The 27,937-nt window shown below is 46.1% G+C and overlaps 1 protein-coding gene across 9 annotated transcripts in view; it reads left to right on the forward strand.

Annotated features, from left to right (window-relative positions):
• Positions 1-4,386: 4,386 nt before the first annotated feature.
• Positions 4,387-27,937, forward strand: part of BCL11A (BCL11 transcription factor A) — a 99,515-nt gene continuing 75,964 nt past the window's right edge. For 3 of the 9 annotated variants that reach the window (XM_081100851.1, XM_081100854.1, XM_081100857.1), the window contains exons 1-2: positions 4,436-4,798; positions 11,719-12,048. In XM_081100851.1, the coding sequence (XP_080956977.1) occupies positions 4,744-4,798; positions 11,719-12,048 (385 nt within the window). In that variant the 5' untranslated portion in view covers positions 4,436-4,743. Of the gene's footprint in view, positions 4,799-7,089; positions 7,140-11,718; positions 12,049-27,937 lie in introns of those variants that run through there. The other 6 variants (XM_081100853.1, XM_081100856.1, XM_081100855.1 and 3 more) reach the window with 5 other exon arrangements.

The raw sequence follows: 27,937 nt of genomic DNA on the forward strand, positions 1-27,937 counted from the left end.
AAGTTTCATTTTTATGACGACGACTGCCCATTCTCTATTTTCTGACCTGCCTTCAGGGGGGAAAATAGTGAAAAGCAAGGTGGGATCGATAGTATTTTTAACCATTCATTCAGTCATTCATTTATTTATCTTTAAGTCTATAAAGGTATTTCCCCCTAAAGGCAGGCAGTGAATATTTTGTTTTAATCTTGTAGTTTCCATCGAGACAGACCTTTTAACCCTTCCTTCTCCGGCTCAGCCTGAGCGGGAGTCTCCCGCGCCAGGCGATCCATGGCACGAGGGCTGGGACTGTATTAAGTCTCCCTCTTGGAGCTGTTTGTTGACCACGTTCACGTTCAGAGCCCTGGAGCTAAAAGCACTTTACACCATAAAATAAAAGCACTGTCTTTTTTTTCTAAAAGGTTACGTCTGGAGGCCACGCGGCTCATACTTCATACCGAAAACTACTGAAAGGACTATGAAATCCTCTATGATTTACACTCTCTCACTGCATTAGGGTATAGATCTACTCGACTCTAAAAATACGGTGGGTTTCTAACCGACGTGAATATATGTGCATTATTTCAGAAAGTCTGTTAGAAAACTTGTCAACACATTATAAAGCATAAACCAGGACTTGGCTATTAAGTAGGGAGATCAGAGGCAGAATATATACTGCAGGAAGTCCTGGGGAGTCTCCTCCGCAGGCAAGATAAAAGGGGGCGGAGGGGAGGGGAGGGGTCGTCTGCTGGCCTGGAGTTTACACGCCATGTCGTCACCAAAGGTTTGGGAAAGAGCCCACGGAGGGTATTACCCCCTTAGTGGAATCAGCAAAGGTTCTGCAGTTCCAAATGAAGTTAACTGAACGGCCAGAAAATAATTTTAACGTAGTCATAATTTATTACTTTCTAAAAGCCACTTTTGGAAAGGTGAATATGCTTCTGTGTATCCAAGTGTGCTCGTTTAAAGTGACCTTTCACCTCTCTACAAAACCACCTGCATCATTAATCAATACTTATGTAATATTTTAAAACCTCTTAAAACAACACATCTTTATGTCTTTAAGCAATCAGACAAACCCTCCTCCTCCCCCCCTTTTGGGCGCTTTAGCTAGCATCCAGCCATTCAGCCACAATAAGGGAGGGGGCACCACTCGTTGGGGCGAGCCCGGGGTACTGTGACTTGGGGTCCGCGACCAGAAGGGACCAAATGCCTACACACAGTTCTGGTTTTCTGGACTGGGTGAAATCAGGCTGGGGGAGGGGCGGGAGTGGAGGGCAGTTCCCATTTCACTCTGGGTATTTTTATGATGGTAAAATTAAATAGATGTTAATGGTGGAAATGTCACTGCTTACCTCTCCATTGGCACCCAGGGAAAGCAGCTGCAAAACTGGGTTTTTAATGTATGTTTTAAGATGTGGTTTAGGAAGGAACCCCCCTAGAATCTGAAACAAGTGCAATAACATAGCAGACTAGCAGACCTACTTATAACTAAGTGCTTAATTTCCTATGTTTTCTTTTTAAAAAGAAAATCAATAAAATGTTGCCAGTTATTTATTGGAAATAACCACAGATAGCGGCCCTGATAGGGTCCCGGTTGTGGAGAGCACACAACTGTGTAATGAATTATAATTCTGAAGACTGTTAAATGTGAACCACACAACCTTTCAGAGGTAATAAAGTCATTACTTTTTACACTGCAGCCAACCCCTGAAAAGCTTTATACACACCATTATATATAAATCATACATATATATTTCTACAACACACTCGCCCATTGATATACCTTCTCTATATGTGGACTTTTATGGATGGATGGGGAAAATATTTAAATTCGAAAGGCTCGGTCCCGAAAGAATCTGACTCCCTATTGTTACCTGAAGGGACTTTTATTTACTTTCTTATTCAAAGGCCTCCCAGTGGCACGTTCTTCTTCCCTCTCCTCCCCTTCTTCGAACTATTCTTCTCCTAGCCCCGCTCCTCCCCGCCTCCCCCACCCTGCAAGGACATTCTTTTGGTTGCTCTAAGTTTAACTCGACACCCACAAAAAATAGTAGTGGCAGAGAGATGCTGACCTGCTCTGAAGAACTCATGAAAAAGGGGAAATGGTGTAACGTACACGCTACAGAGCTTTACTGAAAGTGAATCTTCCTGCTTCTTAAACAGGATTTGAGTCCCCCCCCCTCCCACTCCCCGCCAAACTGGAGAGAAACAACAAACCACGTTTACTCAAACGCAGTCCAGCCCACGTCCCTCCTAACGTTGCGCGTCAAAACTCCTTTTTCTTCCTTACAGGAACCCGAAGCTTCGCTGAGCTAGGCAAGCCAGTCATTTTCCAATAGGTTTGAAACTTTACTAAGACAGCACATGAATAAACAGCCGCTCGCCGGCACGGCTGGGAGGTGGGTGCGCCCGTGCCAGCCCAGGCCCTTGCTTAAAATAATAAAGCCCCCTGCCGGGTGGGCCAGCTTACGAAAACCAAATCCCTTAGACTGAGGAGGGGAAAGAGAAGCCACGAGGGGCTGTGGAGCTGCTTGGAGGAGACGGAAGGAGGCTCCTCGCTCTGCAGACACACACTCACGCACGTCCACCTGCAGCTCGGAGTCTCGCGGGCCACCGTGGCCCGCCCGCACCCAGCACGCCCCGCGCCTCCCTCGGGCTGCAGCCCCTTCCCTCGCCCCCCTGCCCTTCCGGATCTGCAATTGCAGCGCGGTCTCCGCGGCCCAGGCTACAGGGTGGCGCAGGCCGGCGGGGAGGCGGGAGACGCCGGGGGACTTTGTAGGCACGTTTCCGAATAAACTTTCCAATCGCAGGGGGTGCTGTTGCTGTACATTTTACGTAAAAACTGAAAGTATCCCACGCCAGAGTGAAGCCCGCTTTTTGACAGCGGTAGCGTGTGTGTGTGTGTGTGTGTGTGTGTGTGTGTGTGTGTGTACGCGCGCGCGCGCGCGTGTGCATTAAAGAGACAGGGGTTTATTTCCAACAGGTCTTCCCTAGTTTCCTGGGAACGTCTGCAGAAAGGCCAGAGGGGGTGATGCGGGCTCCGGGGTGGGCGGCTGGGCGTGGGGAGCGTGGCGCTGACCCGGGGCGGTCACCCCACCACCATGGCATCCCCGCTGCTCCAGAGAGCCAGTCGCTCTCTCCATTCCCTATTTCCTCTCCCCGGGTAACAGCACGGGAATAGTTGTGCTCTGTCCGTAAGAAACATTTTCTTTTCATTCTTCTGTGCTTATGCAGTGGCTCCGGATTGGGAGGGGTGTTGTCCATCCTTGGGACCCGGTTCCGGGACCTCCCGCGGCGCCAGAAGCACGTTCCCAGGGATTGGAACTCCCAGGGCTGCCCGTGCTTTGTCCTCTGGCCCGTGGCCGCTCGGAGAGGTGGACGCCTCGGCGCCTCCGTCGCCCCGGGTCCCGGCGCTCCCCTCCGGGGGCCGAAACGTGCCCCGAGTTTGACTGTTGACGTTTTTATTTCTCGGCCTCTCTCTCCGCGACCCTTGGGCGCCTCTACTCCGTGCTTCTAGTTGCATCCAGACCTATTCGTTTGTCGGAGCGCTCAGTACCCCGGACCCCCGGCTCGGCCTTGGGGGCGCCCTCCCGACGCTCCGGCCCGGGCCTGCACCACCTCCCACGCCCTGGCCCCCTCTCTCCCGGCCGCCGGGAGGCCCCCGCGCTGCCCTTCCGGACCTGCCACCCTCCAAACTTGGGCTGGACTCCGCTTCGCCACGCGCTCCCTTCTGCCTCCCCTCGCCCGCTGCGTAGCTGTAACTTGGAGGCTTAGCTCTCAACTTGGGGTGATTTTTCTTTGCTAGCTATCCTCTTCTTGGGCAAAGTTTCCCGAGCGCGGCCGCGGGCTCAGGGCTTTCACTTCAGCCGCCGGCGGCCGCACACGGGGGGCAGGCGCGGCGGCGGCGGAGAGGGGAAGTGGGTGTGCGCACGGAGGAGGGTGTCCGGGAGCAACTCTACCTGGCTTCCCTCCGCCCGCGCGTCTCCGGCCGCGGGCAGCAGCCTCCCCGTACACTCCAGCGGAAAAGAAATCTTTCATTTTGGGGTGCACGTGCGGCGCGGGGGAAGGAGCACGTCTTGCTCCCCCCCAACCCCTATCCCCTCCGCCCCTTTCTTCTCCCCAAGCCGCGCCGCTGTTTCGGCGCTCGTTGCGGCCACTGGTGAGCCCGCGGCCCCAGCGCCCCCTCCCCTCCGCCTGCCCCTCCCCCGGGGGCCGCGTCTGGCGTCTGCAGAGCCCCCCGCCCCGCACCTCCCCCGCCCCGCACTGGCCATTGGCTTGTCCTGGTCTCTTTTTCATGTCCAGCCCCTGATGTGTGTCCATTGGTGTGAGCTTCCCCTTCCCTCCTCCCCTTCTCTCCTGCTCGCCCTGCCCATGTTTTGTGTGTCTCTGTCCATCCAGACTCCTGACGTTCAAGTTCGCAGGGACGTCACGTCCGCACTTGAACTTGCAGCTCAGGGGGGCTTTTGCCATTTTTTTCATCTCTCTCTCTCTCCCTCTCTCTCTCCCTCTATCTCTCCTCTCTCTCTCTCTCTTTTTTTTTTTTGCTTAAAAAAAAAAAAAGCCATGACGGCTCTCCCACAATTCATCTTCCCTGCGCCATCTTTGTATTATTTCTAATTTATTTTGGATGTCAAAAGGCACTGATGAAGATATTTTCTCTGGAGTCTCCTTTCTAACCCGGCTCTCCCGATGTGAACCGAGCCGTCGTCCGCCCGCCGCCGCCGCCGCCGCCGCCGCCGCCCGCCCGCCCCGCAGCCCACCATGTCTCGCCGCAAGCAAGGCAAACCCCAGCACTTAAGCAAACGGGAATTCTCGCGTAAGTAACCCAATAATAGTAATAATAATTATTAATAATCACGAGAGCGCGCAGGACGAGAAGTAAGAGCGAGAGGCAGACAGGGGTGTGTGCATGCATTTAAAATTTTTTTCACAAGAAAAACCTCCGAGAGTCGGATAAAAGAGATTAAAGGGAGGAGAAAAACCTCATTCCATCCCGAACCGTAGCCGTATGTACTTTTGGGACAGCACGCACCTTTTTATTTTATTTAATTGTACAAAAATTTGACTCCTCCTCTTTCCTGCTTTCCGCTGCTTTATTTCGCTTTTCGAAAAGGAATGCAATGATTTCTCCTTCAATTTTGCAAAAATAATGAACAATGCTATATGTATGGATGCGAACAACTCTCTGGCAAACCTAGGGGAGGGAACTGGAAGGGAAAGGGGGGTTGCTTCCACTCATCCAAGAAGGGAAAACGGGGGTGTGGGGGGGGCGGTGTGATAGGGAATCCAAGCCTAAAAAACAATTCCCAGGGAGAAAATAGGTGAGACTGGCCTTCGGACATCGGCGCGCTCGCGGTAAAGTGTGCAAAGGGAGGAAAGTAGTCACCTACAATAGTGAGAAAGTGGGGTTGTGGGAGGGGGCCCCCGGCTCTCCGGAGTCTGCGGAGTGTGGAGAGGGGCCGCGGCGGCAGGGAGAGCCGGGCGACCGGGAGGGACCGGAGTCGCGGTCCGCGCTGCCGCCTTTTGTTCCGGCCCGAGGTGGGTGTTTGTCCCGCTGCCTTTTGTGCCGGATCCTCGCGCTCGCCCTCTCGCGCCGCCGCCGCCGCGGCAGGGCAGGAGCGAGGGCCGGGGGCGAGCTGCAGAGGGAGGGAGAGCGCCCGGGCCGCCGCCGACTCGGTTGCGGACGCCCGCCCCTCCCGGCCTCACCTCAGTGGCGGCGAGACGACGAGCAAAATAAAATTTAGTGAAAAATGAAATGAAACAAGGCAAGAGAATGCAACATTTCTTGCCTCCAAATCGAGAAGCCACACGCTCCGCCGGCCGTTTTCTGCAACGCTCCCCTCTTTGACACCCCCGTCCCTCCCCGCCCCCCCCCCCCGGCAAAAATCTCACCCTCTTTAAATAAAGGGGAAAAATTTACCATGACCTCTTCCCCCAAACTCCTTTAGTTGCAAACTTAGAGCGCTAGCGGCACGGAGAGGGAGCGAGGAACTCCCTCCTCTTACTATTTTTTGGAAGATTTTCAAAAAAAGTGGAAGTGGATTTTGATTGGGAAAAATCTCGTGTCTGAATGTTTACAAGCACCGCGTGTGCGGGAGCCTCCTGCCAACAAACAGACAGAGGACCGAGCGCGGCGCGGCAGCCTGGGAGCAGGCGGCGGCGGCGGCCCGGCCTCGCCGGGGCCTCGCCGAGCCTCGCCGCGCCCCCGCCCTGCCCGGGATCGCCCACCCGGCTCCCGGCGCCCGCCCGCCGGCACTGCGGCAGGCCGCATCGAGACTCCGCGCCGGCGGGGTCCGCAGTCCCCCCTCGCCCCCAGCACAATACTCAGACCGCCTCCTGGCCAACTCGACTTCGAAATCGGCTGGGGAGAAACTCGGCTTTGCAAAGCATTTTTATTTAGCAAAGCAACTGAAAAAGCGCGTTCTGCCTCCCCCTTCCCCGCCCCCTGCGTCTCTTGTCCACAGCTCTGGACAGCGGGGAGGTCACCACGTGCTTTCCCTGTCCCCCTCCCACCCGGTCTGGCCACCGGCCCCCCTGCCCCCCGAGCACTGACTGGCCAGGTAGGGGGTGGGTGGATGGGTGTGGGGAGGTCGACAGGGGGTAGTATATTCGAGTATGCGTTCTGGGAGAACTGCATCCCAGGACTTTGCGCACCCTACCTTTGAGTTCTTGCCCTCTACCCCCGGCCCGGCTCGGTCGGAATGGGGGATGGTGGTGGTGGCCCTTGTGAGCCCCCATAAGGGGTGAGTGGGTGGCCCTCTCCTGGCTAGCTGAGTGCTTCTGGAAAGGCGGGGGTGGGCACTTAGGAAAGTTTGTCAGTGAGGGAAAGAAAGGCGTGAGAGGGCCCACACCCTTTCCCCTCCTCAGTCACCACCCTTATTTTAATTTTTGATGCAATTTTAAAGGACCATCTATACCCAATTCTGTATTTTTTAAAGGGGGGGGGGGTGTGCGTACAGAGAATTGAATTTTTCACTGGGCCCTGGAACTTGTCACACAGTTTGGAAGCTCCCCCGCCCCGGCACGTTGCGGGGCCCTCCCTCTCCCCACCCCCGCGCATCCCTCCCTCGCCGCTCTCCCCCGCCCCCCACTCCCCCGGCTGCGCCGGATGCGGAGCAGACGCGGCGCGCGGCGGTGTGAAGTTACAGTCCGGCCAGGTACCGGCGGGAAAGCAGGGCAGTGTTCGTAGGAGTCGGGAAAGCCGGGCCCTTCGGAAGGATGCATTGGGGGCTCCAAGGACGGACTGAGACCTGCAGTCCTCGCCGCACCCCCCAACCCCCATCCCGGGTCCATCTCGGGATACTCCTGGCTGGGTGGGTTAGCCCTGCTCTCCACTCGTTCCAGTGCGGGCTTTAGGTTACGAGACCAGCTTGGAGGGGGTGCGGGGGCCGCTCCTTTTACTGGGTGCGAAGAGGGGGCGGGAGTCTTTCGGATCTTCAGGACCCCCCCCCCCCATCCTTTGCTTCTTGGGCTGAACGAGAGCCTTTCGGTCGCTAGGAGGCAGAACAAGATCAAGAAAGCTCAGCGAACTTGAACCTGTACCAGAGCCTCCCCCACCCCCTGCTCTCCGTTTCTCTGCCGGGGAGGGAAGAGCTTTGCTAGGGTGGGGGTGGGGGAAACGGACGGTTAGGCAGAATTCCATTTCTCCCCCCCATCACCCCTTATGTCTTTGTTCTTCGTTTTGACTTTAAAAAGGCTTCAGGCCAGGGCTGCGGAGAAAGCACCCCAGTGCGTCGACATCCCCGGGCACCGAGAGCCGAGCGGGGTGCAGTTCTCGTTTTCTTTCGGGGCGGGCAGCGTTGGTAGGGAGGAGAGGGGAGTGCGCGCTTCGGCTTCGCGGCAGGGCCAAAGGGTGGGATCGGGCAAGTTTGTACTTAGTCTCCCGGTTCACTTCTTCCACCCTCACCCCCGCTCCAAGCACGGACCGCTGCGGCCACCGCGGGCTTGCAGAGAGGCTCTGCAGTCCGACCCCCGTCTCCCCCGCCTCCTGCCGCTCTCGCTTAGGAGCCCGAAATCACAACAATAGTAATAGTTATCATCATAATGATGCGGGCAAGCAGCGTCATTAATAATGAATAACCGCAGCCGCCGCGCGCTGCGCGCACCGGTGCTGGAATTGCAGGAGAAAATGCATTTGCTGAGATCCCCCCAAAGTCAAGTGTGAGTCTTTGGACACAAAATGAATTTCTGGAGCCGCGCTTGAGGTGTGTGCGGTGTTGCCGAGACTGCACCAGGTTAACCACCCGAGATTTTTAAGCCTCACGTGCCTTTTCTTCCAACTGGCTGGGCCGGGGAATCTTGTCTTCCGGCGGGGCGTGGAGGCGGCAGTCGGGGCCCCTGGCTGCCCGCCGCCTCCCGGCCCCCGGCCCCCGGCCCCCGGCCCCCGGCCCCATGGCCCCGCCGCCGCCGCTGCACGTGTTCGCAGCGAGCGCGGCCGGAGCCTGCAGCCAGCCTGCTGCTCGCTTTGTGCCTCAGAGTCCCTGCACCCAACTTCACTTTCTGCACCGGCCGCCCCCGCGGGCCCCCTGCCCCGGGCCTGTCGCCCCTGCCTTCGCTTTTGTTTCTTTGCTTTTCCTCTCGGCATTTCAGCCTTGGTTTGCTTCCTTACCCTGTTAAGACAATCAAAGGGAAGGACTTGGAAAGCAAACTTGAAGGCAGATCTCTTTTCCCCTCCCCCTCCCCAGCAGCCCTAGTTTCCCTCGCTCATTCCCTATATTTCTTCTAAGGCTTTTTTTTTTTTTAAATTTAAATTTATTCCTTTGCAACAGCAGAAAGAGGAAAGATCTCTCAGTCAGCCGCTGGGGCATTGAGACGTTTCAGTCTGTCTTGCTGTTTGAACGCAGAAGCATTTTATTTTCTATTTCTTTCTCTTGTAGAGAATTCGCGCTAATTATTATGATTATTTGCCCACTCCCTTCCACTTCAATCCTGGACTCCCCGCTTTGTAGCCAGAGCTTAGGCCGGAGCTCAGAAAGGATGGTATTGTAGGGGCGAAGGAGGATGGAGTTGAATTGAAGGAGGGGGTAAAATGGCTGAGGTTAGGAATATTTTTAGGGAAAGAGGAATTTGCATTAAAATACAGAGAAATTATCTGATGCCCAGAAAGGAAATGTTGATTGCCACTGAGAAAAGATGTCAATGCAAATCAGTAGACTACACCAAGAGAATTGTATTTTCATATTTTCTTTGTGCCCCACTCCGTCTGATTTTTAATAATATAGCAGCAATAATAAGAACACGTATTGGTATTTTTCTGAACATCACTAGCAAATGTTTTGCAGGGAGCCTGATGTTAAACATTATTTCATACATTAGGATATAATTCTTGTTAATTAGCAATAATTTACGTTAAGAGCATAGAAAATGCTGAGGTTACAGGTTTTATATCTGTACATTTGATCATCTTGTTATTTTCAAGAACTTTGCCTCCTATAAAATTAATTAGGTGAAATGTGGAGGTGTAATCAGCAACCTCTGAATTACCACTTCATTTCCTGGTTTTGATTGTAAATCAGTTCAGTCACTACATTCAGAAGACTTTAACCAAGTCTGTTTTGTACCGCATTACCTTTAACTATTTGCTACCTAGGAGAATATTTCCATTTACTCCTAAATATTTCCGCTTTCAGAAATGTGTCAGGCCTTGGGAACAGAAAAAGAATCTTAATGGTGGAGTTAAAAAAAAAAAAAAGTGTTGTTGTTTTTTGTGTGTGTTTTTTTGCCAAGGGTCTATGTACTACTAACTTGAATAAAATAAAATATTTTTCTGAATCTTTCTTTAGTCTGTAAACCTCAGAACTTGTAGTCAATGCTGAAAAACAACAACAACAAAAACCCCACATTTGTCCATGTGTACTTAAAATCCTGAATTCTAATAGCAGGGATCTGGGACAATGACTTCTCTATTCAGTTCCTCACTTGGTCAAAATGAAAGCAAATGTAGGAGAAAAATGACATAGAGGCATAATGCATAAGCACTTCCGTCTGTCTCTTTTTATTTGAGAAGTATTCATGTGTATTTTGTATTTATCCTTTGGTCAGTATGTTGGGCAAAGAAACGTAAGTGCTCACCCCGCTGCCTTTATTAGTAGGAATATAACCTTCATATTCCTGTGATGACCTTATGTTAAATTAGGAGGAGTACCAGAGGCTAGAAATTATGACATGTCCTACTTGAGCACAGGTGCAGCTAGGCAGGGCTCTCTCAATATTATTTCACCCAGCACATCTGGGAGTTACTCCAGATCTTCCCCCTCAATATTCAGCCTGGGTAGGGTTGAAATAAATTTAACCTGAGTTCACTGGATTTTTGCACTTTATCAAAATCTGTTCCAATATTCTACACTCAAATTAAAATCTATTTTTTGATTCTCTGTGGCTTTAAGTTCATTAAATGTGAAATTGGCAGCTTGCTAAAGAAGGTCAGACTGATTAACTGTTTAAGACTTGTACATTTTCTGCTTCAGTTTTATTAACTGGCAGCATCCTGGAAGTGTTTTGTATTTTATGATTTTTTTTTTTTTAATGGCGTAAGCGTAAGGTTTCAGAAGCAGAGACTTACCAACTCTCTTTTCCCCTTTGGAAGGTTAAACAGGAATAGAAACTGTTCCAATAGATGCTGGAGTGTTTTGGTGCAAAGTGTTTTTTTAAAAAAAGGAAACAGGAATAAAAGACGTGTCTACCTTGTTATACCATCGCTGGTGATTATGTGTGCAGAAATAGTCCCATAATGAAGCGTTTTAGAGCTCATTCAGAAAATTAGTCAACTTTGACAACATGAGGCAAAGTATTTCAAGTCTAAAGAAAGGGCTTCTCTGCCTTGTTCTGAAATGTGGCGTTTGCTTGACCATTCTGATTTTTATGTGATGGAGGCCACCAAGTACAAACATGTTTTAGGATATTTTAGGCTTTCTTTCTTCAGAATGAAAAATGACTAATTGGCTTATTTTCTTAAGTACTCAAAACTATCCCATTTAGCTAATGTGTCTGAGAAGAATTGCCAGTGAATTTGGTATTTCTTTGATTTTGTGGCACTGCTGAGCGTGAGATCAGGAAGGTTTTTGGCAGAGTGAATGATGCTGCGTTATGATTATTATTTAGATCCGTTTCACAGGTGAATGCAGTCGTTTTCTTATTACGGCGGTGTAAATGTGGCACATTTTCTGTGTGATGTAGTAGCTTTCTAATTTATGAAGCTGTGTCTCTGTATAACTTAGGGGTATATACATTCACACACAAAGGGTGTGTGTTTTTATTCACCTCTCCTTTTATTCTTTGAAACAATAGACAACTTAGTATGTAGGGGGGGAAAAAGAAACTTGGTTTCAATCTGTGTTTTTACAGGGTTGTTTTTTTTTGGGGGGGGGGAATAGTTATTTAAGCTTTCTTTATGTCCCCTGCCTTAACTTTATTTAATAGTCGCATTCTTCCCAAACTCACAAACCAGACACATTTGTAGTGTGTGTGAGTATTTCTGGAGTTTTCCAAGTTCGATTTTAAACATATGATGATTTCTTTAAATATATGATGACTTGCCTCATTGATAAATTTGCTTTCTTGCTGACCACCTCCACAGCTTTGCACATTTTAGGTGTTCACATTTTCTGGGATTTATAAGGAAGAGCCTAGAAATACTTTACATAATGTGGTGGGATGGGATGGGGTTGAAAATGTATTTCTGCCTTTTCTCTCCTTTCTGGCCCTCTAATAATTGTGCTTTTGTTTCTCCAACCACAGCCGAACCTCTTGAAGCCATTCTAACAGATGATGAACCAGACCACGGCCCTTTGGGACCTCCAGAAGGGGACCATGACCTCCTCACGTGTGGGCAGTGCCAGATGAACTTCCCATTGGGGGACATTCTTATTTTTATCGAGCACAAACGGAAACAATGCAATGGCAGCCTCTGCTTAGAAAAAGCTGTGGATAAGCCACCTTCCCCTTCACCAATCGAGATGAAAAAAGCATCCAATCCTGTGGAGGTTGGCATCCAGGTCACGCCAGAGGATGACGATTGTTTATCAACGTCATCTAGAGGAATTTGCCCCAAACAGGAACACATAGCAGGTAAATGAGAAGCAAGGAGAAAAGCTGTTTGCATGTTTTCTTTTCATTTTCAGAGGCGCTGTAGCCAAGCACTGAGGAGTGGTGGAGTGCTTTCTGTATTTCTCCATGTGACTGTCCATGACAGCCTGTAATGTTAAAATAATCATTCCAATTGCTGACATCCAGGACACAATATAAAAATAAATATTTTCCACTTCACTGAGTCAGATGTAGGTGGAATCGGTACACACACCTGATACCCTCTCTCTGGCTCTACTGATTCTGAATTTCTTTCCTTCTTTTCTTCCCTTCTCATTTTTAAGTGTTGAATCTTACGACCCTTAGCTCAGTTTCCAGTGTCCCTTTCTAGCCTGGGGGAACAAGTCAGAGACAATGAGGCCATGTAGGCATCTGTAGTTGGGCCAGTGACCTGTTGGAGTCAGAACACCTGGTCAGACGTCCCAGGGCTGCAGTTGGTTCTCAGGGCCTCCACGAAGTGGGCTGGGCTGACAGGCATTTTTGGAGGGGGTGGAAAGAGTTAACTGAGCTCCAGGGCTAGCCTTGGATCCATATTGGCTGTCAGCCCGTACGGGGCTGTAATTAAACACAGCCCGTGGTGGGATGACACCCTGACCTTGACTTTAAGATGCCATTTTCGACTGGCCAGGCCAGAGTAGAGAGGGCAGTTGCTGAAGCGCACAGACACGCTTACTCGAAAAGTTTAAGGGCATGTTGGAAATTTCAAAAGGTTGGTTTGACAGGAACGGCTGCTCCCTGCAGCCTGCCTCCTCAGCTAAATGATAAATGCTTCTCTGTGCTCTCTCTTGTCTCTGATGTGGTTTTGACAGATGTATCTTGATTTTGTTTGTGGTTTACACAACCACATGTCACCCTTACAAATGTCCAGTCCAGACTTCCACTGTTTCTGCTGTAACACAATATAAAAATTCTCTCAGAAAAATAGGCACCGTACATTCAACAGCTCTCCTTCCTTTGGTTAATTTTAGCAGAGGTAACGAGGTGTGTGGGTTTCTCAGCAGCTCAAGGGAAAAGGAATTAACAGCTAGCAGAGGGACTTACATCCCTGCTCTGAGAGATAAACACAGCACTATATCGTGGCCCTTAAAGCATTTGTGTGAAACAACAGTGATTTAACACAGAAGACAAACTGGATGCAGATTCTGTGGTGACAAAAATGGCTTGCCTGTCGGTGGATCACTTTCCTCTGTTTTCCCGTCCCCTCCCCCAAAGATAAGAGATTTGTTCAGTTTTAGGAAAGATAGTGCATATAATCAATTGATTCACTGTAACTGGTCTCTCTGACCTAGTTTGACCACAAAGTTGAACTATAGTAGGTCAGTGGTCCAGAGGGGATTAAATGTCATATTATTTCTTCTCTCCCCCTCTGGAATTTGGTCATTAAAATCAAACGTGGCATTTCTTTCTTTCTTTCTTTTTAAATGCGTCCTGCAATAGTATTCAGATACTTTTCCTTCAGTGAAATGAGAAATCTGCTCCCAGAGAAGCTGCATTTACAAAATATTTTTCTCGAATCCACAACGTTGAGCTTATGTGACGGGTAGGTTAAGATTCTATCCCCCGCGGGGGCTCCCCCCCCCCCCCAGTAGGATACAGCAATGACCATTTCCATGTGCTGTCTTGTGACTGGAAGGAAAATGAACAGAAGTGTAAGGCATGATTAATGAAGCAAGAGCAAGCGGAAGGGGATTTGTCATCTTCGGAGATCCAAAGCCTTTCTAAATCACCAAATATGGAGTAACACTTGCGTGATGTAACATCGTATTTACATATTGAGCTGCCCGTTTAAAAGACAAAACACAGTGTCTGTCAAGCAAGAATTAAAACCACACTTCTTATTGAGGTCCCAGATAGGTTACTCAGTCTCAGATTAACCAGCTTGAAAATTCTGTGCTTCTGTACTTGGAGGAGGACTCTGAAAGCTGGGCCCTGCAGTAAAGGCTTTTTGCTGTTATAATTGTGAATCTATGCAGGGAAAGAAAAGATATGTTCCTTAACTCTCTGGTTGTCATAAAGGTTTTATTATTATTTTTTCCAAGAAGTAGTACAATAACAGAGCCCAGAGAAGCCAAAAAAAGGGGGCAAGTTTAAAATACATTTTATAGGTCCAATATGAAATAATTTCACTGAGATGATGGGTGCCCAAGTGCTTCGACCCAGGTGAGGTAAACCTTGCATGCACGAATAATTACAAAGCCTTGATTCCATTTCATTGTGCTTAATCACCTGTTCCCACCCTGGAATTGGCTGAACATAAATAGCATGGTCACATCTCAAAGCGAGATGTCAGTAGCTAGCATCACGACTTCTCATAATTCACAGTAATGAATTAAGAGTTTCCTATGGTGAAATTAACATTCTACTATTGCACATAAATTAAGATGCCCTGGCCCTCAGGTGCCTCTGAAGCGAAGTTCTGGAAGACAGCTGTGTACTCCCAGCCCATTTCTCTCAAGCACGTCTTCACCATTCCAAGTCTGCTTCTCTTTTTATGGCGAGGAAGGAAACAATAAGAGTAATCATTCAGTAGATATTTGAATCGTGTCACAAAAATAAAGGAGAAGCAACGCTCTGTATTGGGAAAGAGATGTATTGATGAATCTCTGGAAGAATATGTTTGGCAACCACATAAAAGGTAGTCATTTAAGTGCGCCGTGTAGGAAAGGCTTTATTAAAGTGATGTAAGTTGGATTTGAGCTCACTGTGTGCTCTGGGCCATTTTATAGGCAGGAAGCAGGAATAAAACAGCGACAGATCTTCCTGAGATAAATAAAGCTTAAAATTCAGGGCTTTCAAATAGGAGAATAAGATAGAGTTCTTTAAATCTTCAGTAAAATGATATTCATTTTGACTGTGCATAGGCCTCTCAAAGCTGAGTATGTTTTTAGAAAGGATAATTTTTACCGGGTGAATAGATGGGTATGTGCCCAGCACTTCACCCGTGTACATGTCTTACCTACACACATATACATTGATCAGGTTGCTTTTTTCACTTTATTCAAATAGTCAAAATATTGTGTGACTGTGATTCACTGAGACCATTGAAATGGTGTTAATGTAACTGGAAATGAGCAGGTTATACTGTGTGGGGCCCAGTTCATCAGTTTGTGTGTCAAATACCCACCATCAGATTTCAGCAGCCTTTGACTGGCAGCCAGGGCTCTTAATAGGGGGGTTGGTTTTGTTTTCTAGTCTCATATTTTATGATGGGGAAATATTAATTGGAGATTAGTGAATGTAAAACTGCTGTTCAGTTATAGAAAAGGCCAAAAAATATTATCCTACATATCAGATTTGAGGTTTTGGTTTGTTGCACATAGAAATCTTTAAATTAGGATTGGGCTATCATAAACATAGTTGTTTTTTTTTTCTTTGAGAGAGAATGGGAGACAATATGACAAATCCTACAAAATTTAGTAAAGTCTACTACTATTGATACGTAACATTTATTTTCCTCCTTGCAATCATGAAGAGAGACACTTAAATCAGGGTATGTAACAATTATTTGCCTACACTTCATATCTAGATAATACTATGTAAGACAGATACCCTAATGAAGGGAGAACTACTCATTCAGAACAGAAATACATTAGCACGTTACTTAAAGGTAAATCAAGTAGAACATGCTCATGCTTTTCAGAATTTAGAAAATCAACTTGCCTTTTCTCTTTGTGCCCAATGCCAGCTCAGACTGAACTGGAGGATGTATTTGTATACTTTACAGTGTAATTATAAATGAGACTATAAACGATAGTATCGTATTACGACTCCTTATTTTTTCATTTTTCTTTATTTGTGTGATTCTGAATAAAAACCACTGACTGCTGAAGTGAATTTTTAGTAGTATGGCAGCTAAACAACAACAACCCCCAACATACTGATGAACATTTTATTTACCTTCAGAATCCACAGACTAGAGAATATTGTTTCCTTCTAAATACCTAGGATTTTCTCTGGGAGCCTATGTTTGTGAGGCCACTACCCAAAGACTCATGTTCATGAGACTGGGAGCCCTACATACAAGCTGTATTTGTAAATAAGACAGAGAAAGGTTGTGAACTGGCAGCTTGGATGTTTTGTCAAAGTGCAATGTCAGAGAAACTCTAAGACAAATTGTAAATAGAACTGTCACAGTGATTGCATGATTGAGCCGCAGAAGTGTCTTACAATTGTTGGCATTGTCAGAGGACTTTTGAAAGCTTAATTAAACACAGTGGCCCACATGGCTGCTAAATTTACTTCGGAAAGCCAAAAAGGAAAAAAAAAAAGAAAAATCTAAAAGGTGGAAGAGCCAAAGATCCCAAGTTCTGCAGACAGTTTCCTTTCGGTGACACAGAAAAGATGCATTGTGCATTTTCCTAGTTGTCTTTTATAAATAATAGTTTTGAGAATAGGGCCACGTGATATGAAGATCCTCCTGTGTGTGATGTGGCGATTGTGTGAGTTTTTCTGTCTCCTGCTGTTACAGACAGTTAATGTAAAAATGGCCTTTTATTGGAAACACAAATATGTATTCACTTCTAGAACAGGAGCAGAGGGAGAAAGTTTCCCTCCCATTCTCTGTTTATTCTCTGAAAGCTTAAGAAAACAGTGCTGTAATTTCTTAAATCACCCCATTCCTTGCTGTGTTTCAAGTTGTGAGTTTTACTTTAAAGGATCTGAAATCTGTTTTGCACACCTTTTCTCCTGGTGAATGTGGCATTTAATTGTGGAGCTGCCCATGGGCTGGAAAAATGCAAGGGGGTGTAGAAACGTGCAGACAATGTCAGGACAGCAAACCCTGAGCTCAGGGAAGAGGCGAGTTGGATGCATATTAATGGCACATTTTAGAGTCCTGGAAAATCATTAATTTCACACTGCAGCGTCAATGTCGTTTGACTGATGTGGGAGGACTACATTGGAGTACACAGCAAACATGCACATCCTAGGGAAGCATTTTTCAGAATTTCGTGATTTCTTAGTGAAAATGTTTAATAAAGGAGAATAGATGAATGGTGGCTTCCCACATTAGTCTGGGAGAAAGGAAGAAAGTTTGTCTTTCCTTTGGGGGAAAATCTGAAATTTAACCGAAGTAGCACAGCTAGGGAGAGGCAACGAGATTGTGTCATTCGATGTTAATTTAATCTACTTGGGTTGGTCTGTTCGTTCCCTTTATTGCACAAAGAAATCATTTGACAAAATTTACCCCAAGCCCAAGTCTGTTTTTACAGACAGTAGTACCAGCTTTGTGCAATAAAAAGCACTTAGCATCAAGCTGGACCTAGCCTGGCACCTTGCCACTTTTTTAGCAAGAGATTTAATCACCAAGGATCTTTAGTACCTTTCTGCTTGTTCAGATTTCATTTGGGTCATGGTTATGTCAGCAGTGTTGTTATTACAAGGATTAAAAAAAATTTTTTTTTAAACTTAGTGCCCATTTTGAACATTATCTTTAATCAAGCAGGTTTTTATTTTATGTGTCAATTTAGAGGACATTAATAAAGTTCATAAAATATGTTCAGACTACAATAATCGAATGGGTAATGGCCAGTATTTTTTATTTGTAATACAAATAGAAAATTGGCCATTGTATCCCTCCCTCCTCTGTTCTTTGCTCCTACCCAGGTAAATCAGCATCCTTCAGCTGCTTCTCCTTTACTTGCAGGGTATAGAGCTCTGGCCAATATCAGTAAATTTACCTTTGTAATTTGCCATGTAGTTTTTACAACAATGACCTAATTAATTTGAGCATGAACCATATTATTGCTACTAGAGTCATTTTCTGTCACAAACTTAATTTCCAGGAAATGTAACCTGACGAATAAGAATGCTTTAGCTCTCCACATGTGCTCCTGGAGACCAGAGGCAGATTTAAAATAATAATAATAATAAAAAAATGCCAGCATTATTAAAGCCAGTATGCTTGATGCCAAACGCAATTTGAAGCCAGTAAACATCAGACTGTATTTCTAATCAGTTTTAGACTGTAACGTAGTCCATATTGGGTTCGCTGGAATTTGTCGTCCTGCTTTTTTACTGGCCAGCTGCACTCCCCATGCATTTTTAAAACATTTCAGCAAAGGCTTTTGCTGTTCTTTGCAGGGTTCGTAACTGGGGGTCTATTTCTGAGCTCATTCGTCATTCTGCGATGGCATTGCGTTCGGTTGGCAAGGGAAGGATTTGAGGCAGGGGGGGTGGTGAGGTCACTTCTGACCCCAGCAGGGAATAGGTGAGCTTCATTTGCCTTTACAATAGGCACACAGTGGCTGCACCTTGGAGGAGCGCTCAGGTGCCGCTCAGATGGGCGCATGTAAATGCCCTGTCAGATGCGGAGCCGGAATATTAATGCTTCTCCCACCACCGCACCATAATAAAGCTGTACACAGCCAGCTTAATATGCAGCTAGCCTGGGGAATTGTGTAAACTTAGATAGCCCAGTGTGAAAGACAGCGATGTAAAAATGCTCGATATGCCACCGTTCCCATTCTTGTTCTTTGATCTATAGCAAAATGAAAACATCATCCTTTCCTCCTCCTGGAGTTGTCTCCCCAACTCTGCCACCTCCCCACCCACTACCAGAATTTTTTTTTTTTTTTTTTTGCATGTGCTGGTATGGAGAAATGTGACATAATTTGTTTCATATGGTTAATTACAGGCGTTTGAATATTTAAAATTTTAAATAGCCACAGTTCCAGCTTCTCCTGCTAAAAGTATGTGATTTGAACAAAGGGTGTACAGTGTAAATATTTGTGGTGATTTGCAACACCCCTCTTACTCCATTAAACACACAAACGCACACGCACATACAGACATCCAGTTTAAATTTGGTGCTGTCTTGAAGGACTTCTGTACCTTCATTTGTATTATTATTATTATTTTTAACCAACTCTCAATTGGAACTCCATTAAAATATTTTACCATTATTTTTGAGTCCATTGTTGCTTGAGGTTTTAAAGAGGATTTTTATAATGTGTTCATTTAACAGAATCAACAGCTGTCAGGACCAGTTGTGGTAAATCCACAAAACATACAAAGAAAAATACACACGTTTCCTGAAACAAAACACTTGGAAAAATAAGCTGCCAGGAACTGGCGAATGAGAAGTGTGCAGACAGGGAACCGCAGTGTTTCATCTCTGGGTTCACCCTAGAGACAGATCGGAGCGGATCTGATGCAATGCCGCTGGAAGCTTTACCTGAACAGGTTGCTGCTCTGAGCCAGGGCGCTGAGTCCAAGGACGAGGCTCGCTCCCTCTGCTGCTCTCCTCTTTCCTTGTTGATCTCTTTGGAAAGATAAAATACCAAGTTCTTAGAGTGTTCAACAGCAAATCATATCCGCTAAAGGTGAGATGATCAGGTTTAAACTTCCTGTAAAAGAGGTGAGAAAGCACCTTGCACACCCTTTTCTAGATAGGGTTGGCAGCCTGTGACCAGATTGAATTGGGCAGCCAGGGAATTCCCAGTGGGAACCTGGAGCAGGCATGTTGATGAAGGGGATACCTGGGGACCTTTGGTCACTCACAATGAGTTTCTGTTTGTATCTTCACTCTTGTTAGCATTGGCAATGAACAATTACACCTACAATTTGATCTTAGTTTTAGATAGAGGTGAGTCCACTGATTAAAAAATCCCATTAAAATGAAGAATGGAATTATTGTGAAACCTGCAAAGGTGCTTTTGTAAAGAACACAGGTGCTGTTGTGCACCCCCCTTTCTATTTTCTGTTTGAACTTTCTAAGAAACACAAGGAAGCCTTCTGCTAATGCATCAGGGCATTTAAATTTATATTCATCAGTTGTTCATTTTCTTGATATGTAATGATGCATAAAAGAGCTGCAAAAAAAAAAATCACATCTGTTAATTTTTAGGGAAATAAGGTGTAGCTTGGATTCTTACCTTAGCTGGAGCACAAAGCCCTACATGTCATGCCTGATCTTTTTTACATTTTAAATATGGAGTTTCTATTTGGGCCAAAAAAAAAAAATCTGAAGCATTTCCCTTTACCCACTCAGGGGATACCATGATTTCATGATTTATTTACATTTAAGGAGCAGCTCACAATGAGGCATTTGCTCCTCCTTTTGGCCCCCCCACCCCAAGTCTTTGACTTTACAGTTAAAACAATACATTAACCAATGTTAAATTTAAAGCTCATGATTTTCTGCTACTCCATCTCGTCCTAAGATTAAAAAATTTTTTTCCGTTTACATTTAAGAGTGAACATTGGCTACTGAAGAATGATTTAAAGGCTGAGAAAAATTTTAATAATAAATCGTAACCTTCTCATGTTATGTTTTTGTTATGTTAAGGGGAAAAATCAATAAGGAAAAATTTAATTCTGATAAAGATACTCTTGGATCTTTGAAAACAACTGCTGTCCTTTTAACTAAAACATTTGAGCAGCTTCAAAGACTATGTATTTCTTCTGATCTTGGAGCTGTGTGACTGGTAGCAAGGAAGAAAAAAAATCTTATTCTACATACAAGTGGATTGCTTAACAAGTCTGCACAGACACGTACTTGTTTGTACAATAGAGATAAAAATTCCTGTATAAAAATAATTCAGCTGCTGACAGCAGGCATTGTTGTTGGACCTGTCTTTTGTGCTTGTCCCAGCTCTGGGCCCTCACCCCCCCCCCCTATCTGCTTGGGGCAGCTTGCTGCCTGCAGACTCCTGACCAGAAGTTAATTGCTATATATTAAATATATAGGTATTGTATCTGAAGAGGCCTATCTCAAGCCTTCCTATATGCATCACACTCTACTCTCTGATGTGACTGCGGCATTGCCAGCAAGGGGGTGGCAGGCAAACACTCTAATAGGGGAAACGACTTGAAGGCAGTTAAGGGAAATTTTGCCTTCAAGTCCCATTTGCTCTGCAGTGTAGCACCGGTTTCTAAACTTTTGTTTTTAATCTAATTCTGATTTACTCTGTCACATCCCATATCAACCCTCATTGAACTCTACTCATGTAGAGTAACATTAGTGTCAAACGGAATTGGTCAGGACTGTGGACCTGTGGCTCATACAGATGGTTGTGGATGCAGGTTACATGCAGCTCTGCATCCTATTCTTCCTAATAAATGTTAAAAGGTGGCACGTTTCTGAGCAGGGCCCAAGGAAAAGAGAGTCAAGGAATCAGGGATAGTACCTGAGGTTTTTCTCCCTTTTCCCTCCGACTCTTTCCCTCTTCCTGGATAGACTTACATTTCGGGTAAGATCAGCTCAAGGAAGACATCTGAGCCTAGAGGCAGGAGGTTGCGGGGGGTGAGGGGTGGCAGAGAGAAGTTACTGGAATATTTTCAATAGGGGTTCAAACACAGTCACCAAAGCAGAGAGCCCTTTGGGTCCAGCAGTGGAGCAGTGAGCACGGGCACGTGGTTCTTTCAAAGCTGTTATTCCCAGTCTGACTTGCACACTCACAGAGAAAGGACTTTCACATACACTTTAGTGCTTTCACCTGCCTTGGGTGTTTGGGATGGGGGGAGAGGAGACCTTCCTGGGGAATTCTGTCACTAGAATTGCTGAAATGTCATGAGATTAGTAAGGCGTGACGTAGCATTCAAGGGGTGAGTTAGATTCTTCTCCAGACCGGCCCTTGGGAAGCATGAACATTCAAATTCCCATGACACCCTCTAATAACTGGGGTGGGTGGGACGGTGGTGGTGGGTGGACACACAACTTTCTGAATGTCAGCTGATGTGTGCATGACCCGTTCCTCTTGGATGAAAAGCTGCCAGGGCAGGATGGGGGAACCCCCAGGAAGATAAATAGCCCACGACAGGATTTTCACCCTTCGGAAGCAAACCAGATCTCGCTCCCCTGCCTCCTATGCTCTCTCCTTCCTTGCTCTTTTCCCTTTGGAAGCAGAAACTTCTAAAGTGAATGCCACTCCACGCCGATGAAAAAGCTGTTTTTGTACCACAGTGGATGTTTACACAGGAGACTCAACTTGAGGGGGAAAAGGCTTTCGGGGAGGGTGGTGGGACTCGTGTTAATCTGTTTTGTTGGAGGACTGTGCAGTATTGCCTGTGAGCAACTCTGGGCTGTTTTTGATAAATTACCATGTTTAGAGATAGGTTTGGCTCTTAAGGGCTTAGTTTTATGAACAAAGTCCGTAACGATGTTTGCTGCCTCTGTTTGTCTCTTAGCCCCTTCGGCTTCACTGGGAGCTCAATGTTTAGTTTAAGCTCAGTCTGGAAGATATAACAATTTTGCATTAAAAAAATGAGGAAATCATAGGAAGAAAAACCCTTTGCTTTTTGGATGAATCTTACTGATAATTTGCTAAAGCTCATTTGAATTTTAAGCACTTCTTTAATCTTCAAAGGCTAAATTGCTTTATGAATATGCATGGTGTGGGCAGACTTCAGTTCATTACCTAGTTGTAAATTCTAATGACCATTAGGTCCTTCCAGTAATTGCGAATTGTTTTGCATTTTTGATTGGCCTATTAACATGTACATTCGGTGCACATCAGGCTGGCCTGTCAGCCTGCTGAAGGAGAAAAAAAAGGTGAAAATTGTTTATAGCACCAAGATTCTTAGATTTTCAATCTTGCAAAATTGATGATGTAAAAAAATTAAAGCAGTGTTTTTTCTTCTCAAGATTGAAAGTTCACCAAGAGATTTGACATATTTAATTTACATGATGACTTTGCACTCCTTCATTAATGCAATTTGCATATGAAGCTGTTGTTAATCACTTTTGATCATGTTTTGTGTATTAGCTGCCTCAGTGGCTCTCCTCCTCGGATGCCCCAGTAGAAAGGAGCAAAATGACGCATCTCCTTGCCAAGTTTCCTTTAGTGAACTGAGGAATTAGAAGTCTGACCTTAAGTAATTACATATGTTTTATCCGTTTTCTTTTAACGTGAAGTACAGTTTGTGGAAGTGTTGGCTGGAAACCCTTCTCATTTGGGGAGAAGACTGTGAAATTTAAGTGTGTGATTGAGGCACATCCAGATACGTACAGAAATCTGCCTTGCCTGTCCCTGTTCCCCCACGAAAGTTGTGGGCAGTTTTATTGTTAGCAGTTTGATGGCAGGGAGGCTCGACTATTCCAGTGAATGAAGACATCAGGCTCCTCCTTTGGAAGAGAAACGGCTGCAAACTCAGACCTTTCTAACAATGCTTCGGATTTCTTCTTTCACTGTGTGGCTGGCACCTACATGCCTTGGGCCTGGCCTCGTTTGGCTGCTGCTCTCGAGCAGCTCTCTCTCTGTGTCCTCCCCTCGTCACTCAAGTAAATCGTGGTCTCTGGTTCCCGGGTGCCTCCCTCAAGGTACACAAGTGCCCTGGTTGTGAAAACAAGGTGCTAACTAACGGTTTCCGATTTTTGAGAGCCTGAGATTTTTTTGGCGTTTGCCTGTGCTGTTGAGCCGCCTGTGCCGTGTTATTGATGTTCATCTCTGGTGTCTGAGTTTATCACTGGTTAACGAGCAGAATCAGAACACTGAAACTGATATTCCGATTAAAAGGAATGTGCAATGAAAGAAAATAAATTGTGATGGAAAATGAACAGTGTGTAAGAAACATAACTACAATTTTAACCTCTGAGGGACCCGAGCCCTGCCCTACCGTGACTTCCATCCATACCATGCTAAAAGCATGCTTCAGTTCAAAGTTGTTAATATTCAGCTGGGAAACAGTATCCAGAACACAAATAAATTATTAAGTGCATGAACTTTTTAGGCAGTAAGATGAACTGATGGGGTCCATCTGTGAGATCCAGGGGCTTTTTATTTGTGTGTGTCGAGCGATTCTGCCCTCTCCGACTTCACAGCCTTTGGTCTCCGGCCAACTGCATGCATAATTGATTCCACACGCACTATCATTTTCTTGATGTAATTGCTTTACTAAGATATGATGAAATCTAATGGCTAATTTGCTATTTGAAAATGGTAAAAAAAAAAAAAAAAAAGGTTCATACTTTTTATTGGAGGGAGGGTAGTAGAGAAGGGGGGTATTCAGATGACCTGGTATGTAAGAAAACAAAACAAAACAAAAAAGGCAAAACTAACTCATGCACACTGCTATAATCGCGTTGGTTGCGGGTAGGAAGGTCTTTGTGACATATGGAAGCCAGTGTGTAAATCTCTCTCTATCTCATATCACCACCGCCCCCCCATTCCCTCTCTCCCTGCCTCTCCCCCAAACTTTACAAGAAAGGGATCCTAACAAGGTAAAAAGTAAACAGTTTAGTCATCACAGGCCTTATTATTCAGTCTATCCAGGAGTTTTGCCATGTAGGTTTATTTAACTTCCAGGAATGTAAACACTGACACAGCCCTAGAAGCAGCAAGAAAGATTACAGTATTAGAGTTAAAAACGTGAGCAGGGAGTAGCTGTGCTTCATACTCAGATATAATAACACTTTACATTGAAACATAATGGTAAGTCAAAACCAACTGGAAACTTCTGCTTATATGGAGTACAAATTTCATTCTAATAGATTGGCATAATCTGGTGTACCCAGAGCAGATTGTTATATAATGGAGAAACTGTATAAATGTCAAGTACACAAGTAATTCTACAGGAAGTAAATGAAAAGTATTAGCCTTTCTTAAATCACCATTAAATTTTGTTGGTGGGACAATCTCATTTGCTCCCTCAGAATCATGTGTGGCTTTGCATAAGTCTTTTAAAAATGTATTTCGAGGGAATTTACGGACGTTGAAACATTGTTTTAATCCAAACCAGTTCATGCTTTAAATGTACCTTTAAAAAATTGCACTGTTTTTTCAAAGTATTTAAAAGGAGTGGAGGGGTAGAAGGCATATAAGTGAATCCATCTCACTGTGGCAAACTGTTTTTCAAGTAAAGTCATAATAATGAACAACACATGATCTGAAATTTGATCAGCAAACATATACTTATGCCAAGGAATTTTCTTTCTTTTTCTTTCTTTCTTTTTTCTTTTATTCTTCTTCTTCTTCTTCTTTTTTTTTTTTTGCCATTCACATACCAAGGTTCTGTAAATCAGTAAACCAGGCAGAGTCACTGTTGTAAGGGGGAGACTAAATGTAATGCACAGAATGGCACAGCTAAGCTGTCTTTTGAAAGAAACATTAACATCACCACCACTAACAACAACAAAAAACCTTTTTTTTCAAAACTGGAAATGACAGCATAGTTTTAAAAGGGGAACCCACCACCACCACCCCACCTCTGATGCTCAAAACTTCCAACTATTAATAGACCACCAGTGAGATAGACTGTCTTTGTGCCTTGAAATGCAAAGTGAGGGAAATAATTAGCTGAGGAACAAAATTCTCAAAATTTGAAGAACTTCTGTGATTACTGGGGGTACAGTGAAAAGAAAATGCAAATTTCTTCCTGATCTTAATTAGATTCAATTGTGCTATGGGTGTGTTGGATTTCGGGGGAGTGGAGGAGGCAGGGAGTGCTGGGGGTGATGTGAGGGGCTGGGTGATGGGGAGACAGGTTCGTGGGGGCCTGGCGGTGTGGCAAGAAGGTGGCTTCCAGCGCTGGTACAGTAAGCTAAGCGGTGCTGATGGACCCGAACCCTGAGCCTTAATTTGGCTGGGCTCATTTCCCTCAGGGTCGAGGGATTTAATTGTTCTTTCAGGGGAGGGATGATCCCAGCCGCCTTAGGAAGGGGAAGCAGCCTGTGGGTAACTTTTCCCTACCACATGTCAACACTGTGAGACGTTGCGGGCTCTTCCTGGGCACTGTGGCCGTCAGTCAGCTTCTCGAGGTGGTGTCTGCACTGAGCCCCCAACACCTAGGGCACCACCACCTCTGACCCCCCACAAACATGCTCTTCAGAGTTCAATGATGGTGGTTGGCCAGAGTCCTGCCAAAGTATGTCTATAGCAAGTTTCACTGGCTGGATTTCCCCTTGTGTGAAATCATAAAAGCCCTGGCCAAGGGCCTTATGAGTCTATTTTTGTTTCATTAATATTATTTATTATGTATTTTATTAATATTTTTAGGAGGGACTGTGCTCTCATTTGACCATTTGTAGTAATAATTAATACATTCCGTGCTGGTTGTAAAAAGTGTACTCGCATTTAATTGCAAGTCAGGATAAATAAATGGATATGATTTAAAACAAAACTCACTTAAAATATTCTTGCAGGGAGCGAAAGAGGGACCAGTCCCTGCATTGAGTTTCTTTTCTGGGGGAGTGTCTGTGGTGTGAGGGTCGGAAGGATGGTGGTGCGGGGGGGGGGGGGGGGGGGGGGGAGGGGTAGGGTGGGTTCGTGTCTGTGTCTGAGGGATGTGGGGGCCCAGAGGAGGAGGAGGGGCAGCCAGGAGCTCAGCTCTTTTCTTTAATTCCTGAGGTGGGGGGGGGGGGGCGGGGGCTTAAGCAGAGTGGTCAAGTCCATCTGCTCCGGAGAAGGTGGTAAAGAAAAGAGGTTAGTGGCAAGAGAGAAGGAGCACAAAGAGAAAATTGTACATTGGGAGCGTTGCTCTCCCGGCCGTGGTGTAGCCAGACTGGTTTAGCAGACAGAATGATAGATTGTTTTGTCAAGGGTCCCAGGGTGTGCCCTGAACTTGAAGCACTTTGTTTATCTTGAATAGAAAGGGAAAAGCACAGACATAATCGATGTCTAGTGTTTAGGAGCTAGAAAGAGGTAGGAGAACAGAGCAGAGTCGGGGAGGTGGGGGAGGTGCGGGCCCTCGGTTGTGGCTGTCCATTAACAGATGAACTTGGCCGAGGGCCAAGCTTCAGATGAGAGCGTGTCAGGGCCCCAGTGCAGCCAAGCCGTTTCGGTGCTGTTTTTTCTTTCTTTTCTTTCTTTCTTTCTTTCTTTTTTTTTGAATACCTGCTGACTGTACATCAAATGCTCCCAGGTCTTTGGCTAAAGGCAAGAAGAAAAAAAAAGACTCACAGCTCAATCTCCCCCCTCCCCCCCCCCCCCCCCAACCAGTTGAGGCCAGCCTTTTGGCGACACACACAGGTTCTATCATCTTTCCTGGCTTGCCAATTGGGGGGGTTGGGGGGGAAGTTGTGATAACGCCAGTAACCTGAGGGCCCAGGATCAGAAGGGTTTGGTGTGTGCACACCGTTTGTCGGAGTAGAAGTGTGCGAAGCCGGGGTGGGGCTTGGTGGATGGGCCTGCACGTGCACGTAGGAACTCAGTGGAAACTATTTTTTTTTTTTTTTTTTTTGGTTGAAGTTAAACTCCTTGTTGGAAAGGACCTGTAAACTAATCTGTTGGTGGCTGAGAAAGATAATACACAAGCAGGGCCCAGGAAGGCCAGGAGTGGGGAAAAGTGCTCTTGTTGGAAGCACAGCACTTCCTGTGCAGGGCTGGTGGCAAACCCAGGTGTCTAGGCTTGTTTTGTTCTCCATCATCATATCTCCCTTGGCCCTGTTTCTGTGTTTTCTAGTTTATTGTGACGTCATGCATTCACTTAGGAGGGTTGGCAAGCAAGAGCCATCAGCCAGGGACTTCCTGACATTTTTAGCTCTTTCCATGTGCAGTCCTTGCCCTCCTGCCACAAGCGGCGAGGTAATTGAATTTCCCTGTTTCTCATGGCAGGAGGCATGTTCCGGGTCCCACCAGAGGGGCTGCTGGGGCCACAGCCGGGTTCATAGCGTTCCACCTGGGGACACAGGGCCTCCAAGTGGTTTGGGGGCCTGTTTGAAGGGCAGTTCACACAATGAAATCTGTTTTTCCCCACCATAGACTTGAAAAGGCACCAATGTGACCGTCCAAATAAAACATGAAAAAACTCATGTTTATTTCCCCAGGTTGAAGCCTCACAAGGCAGGTGAGTTTTTCTCCCTCCTTATCTAATAGCTGATGGACACTGGGAAAATTTGGAGGCCTGTGGGCTCATCCCACAAGTCTCCCCCCAAAAAAACTCAGCCAAGCCCTTTGGGGCGGTCTTCTCTCCCACTGAGGTGTCTTTGTAACCT

The sequence above is a fragment of the Myotis nattereri genome (assembly GCF_964212035.1).
Source record: "Myotis nattereri genome assembly, chromosome: 10".
Taxonomy (NCBI): Eukaryota; Metazoa; Chordata; class Mammalia; order Chiroptera; family Vespertilionidae; genus Myotis; species Myotis nattereri.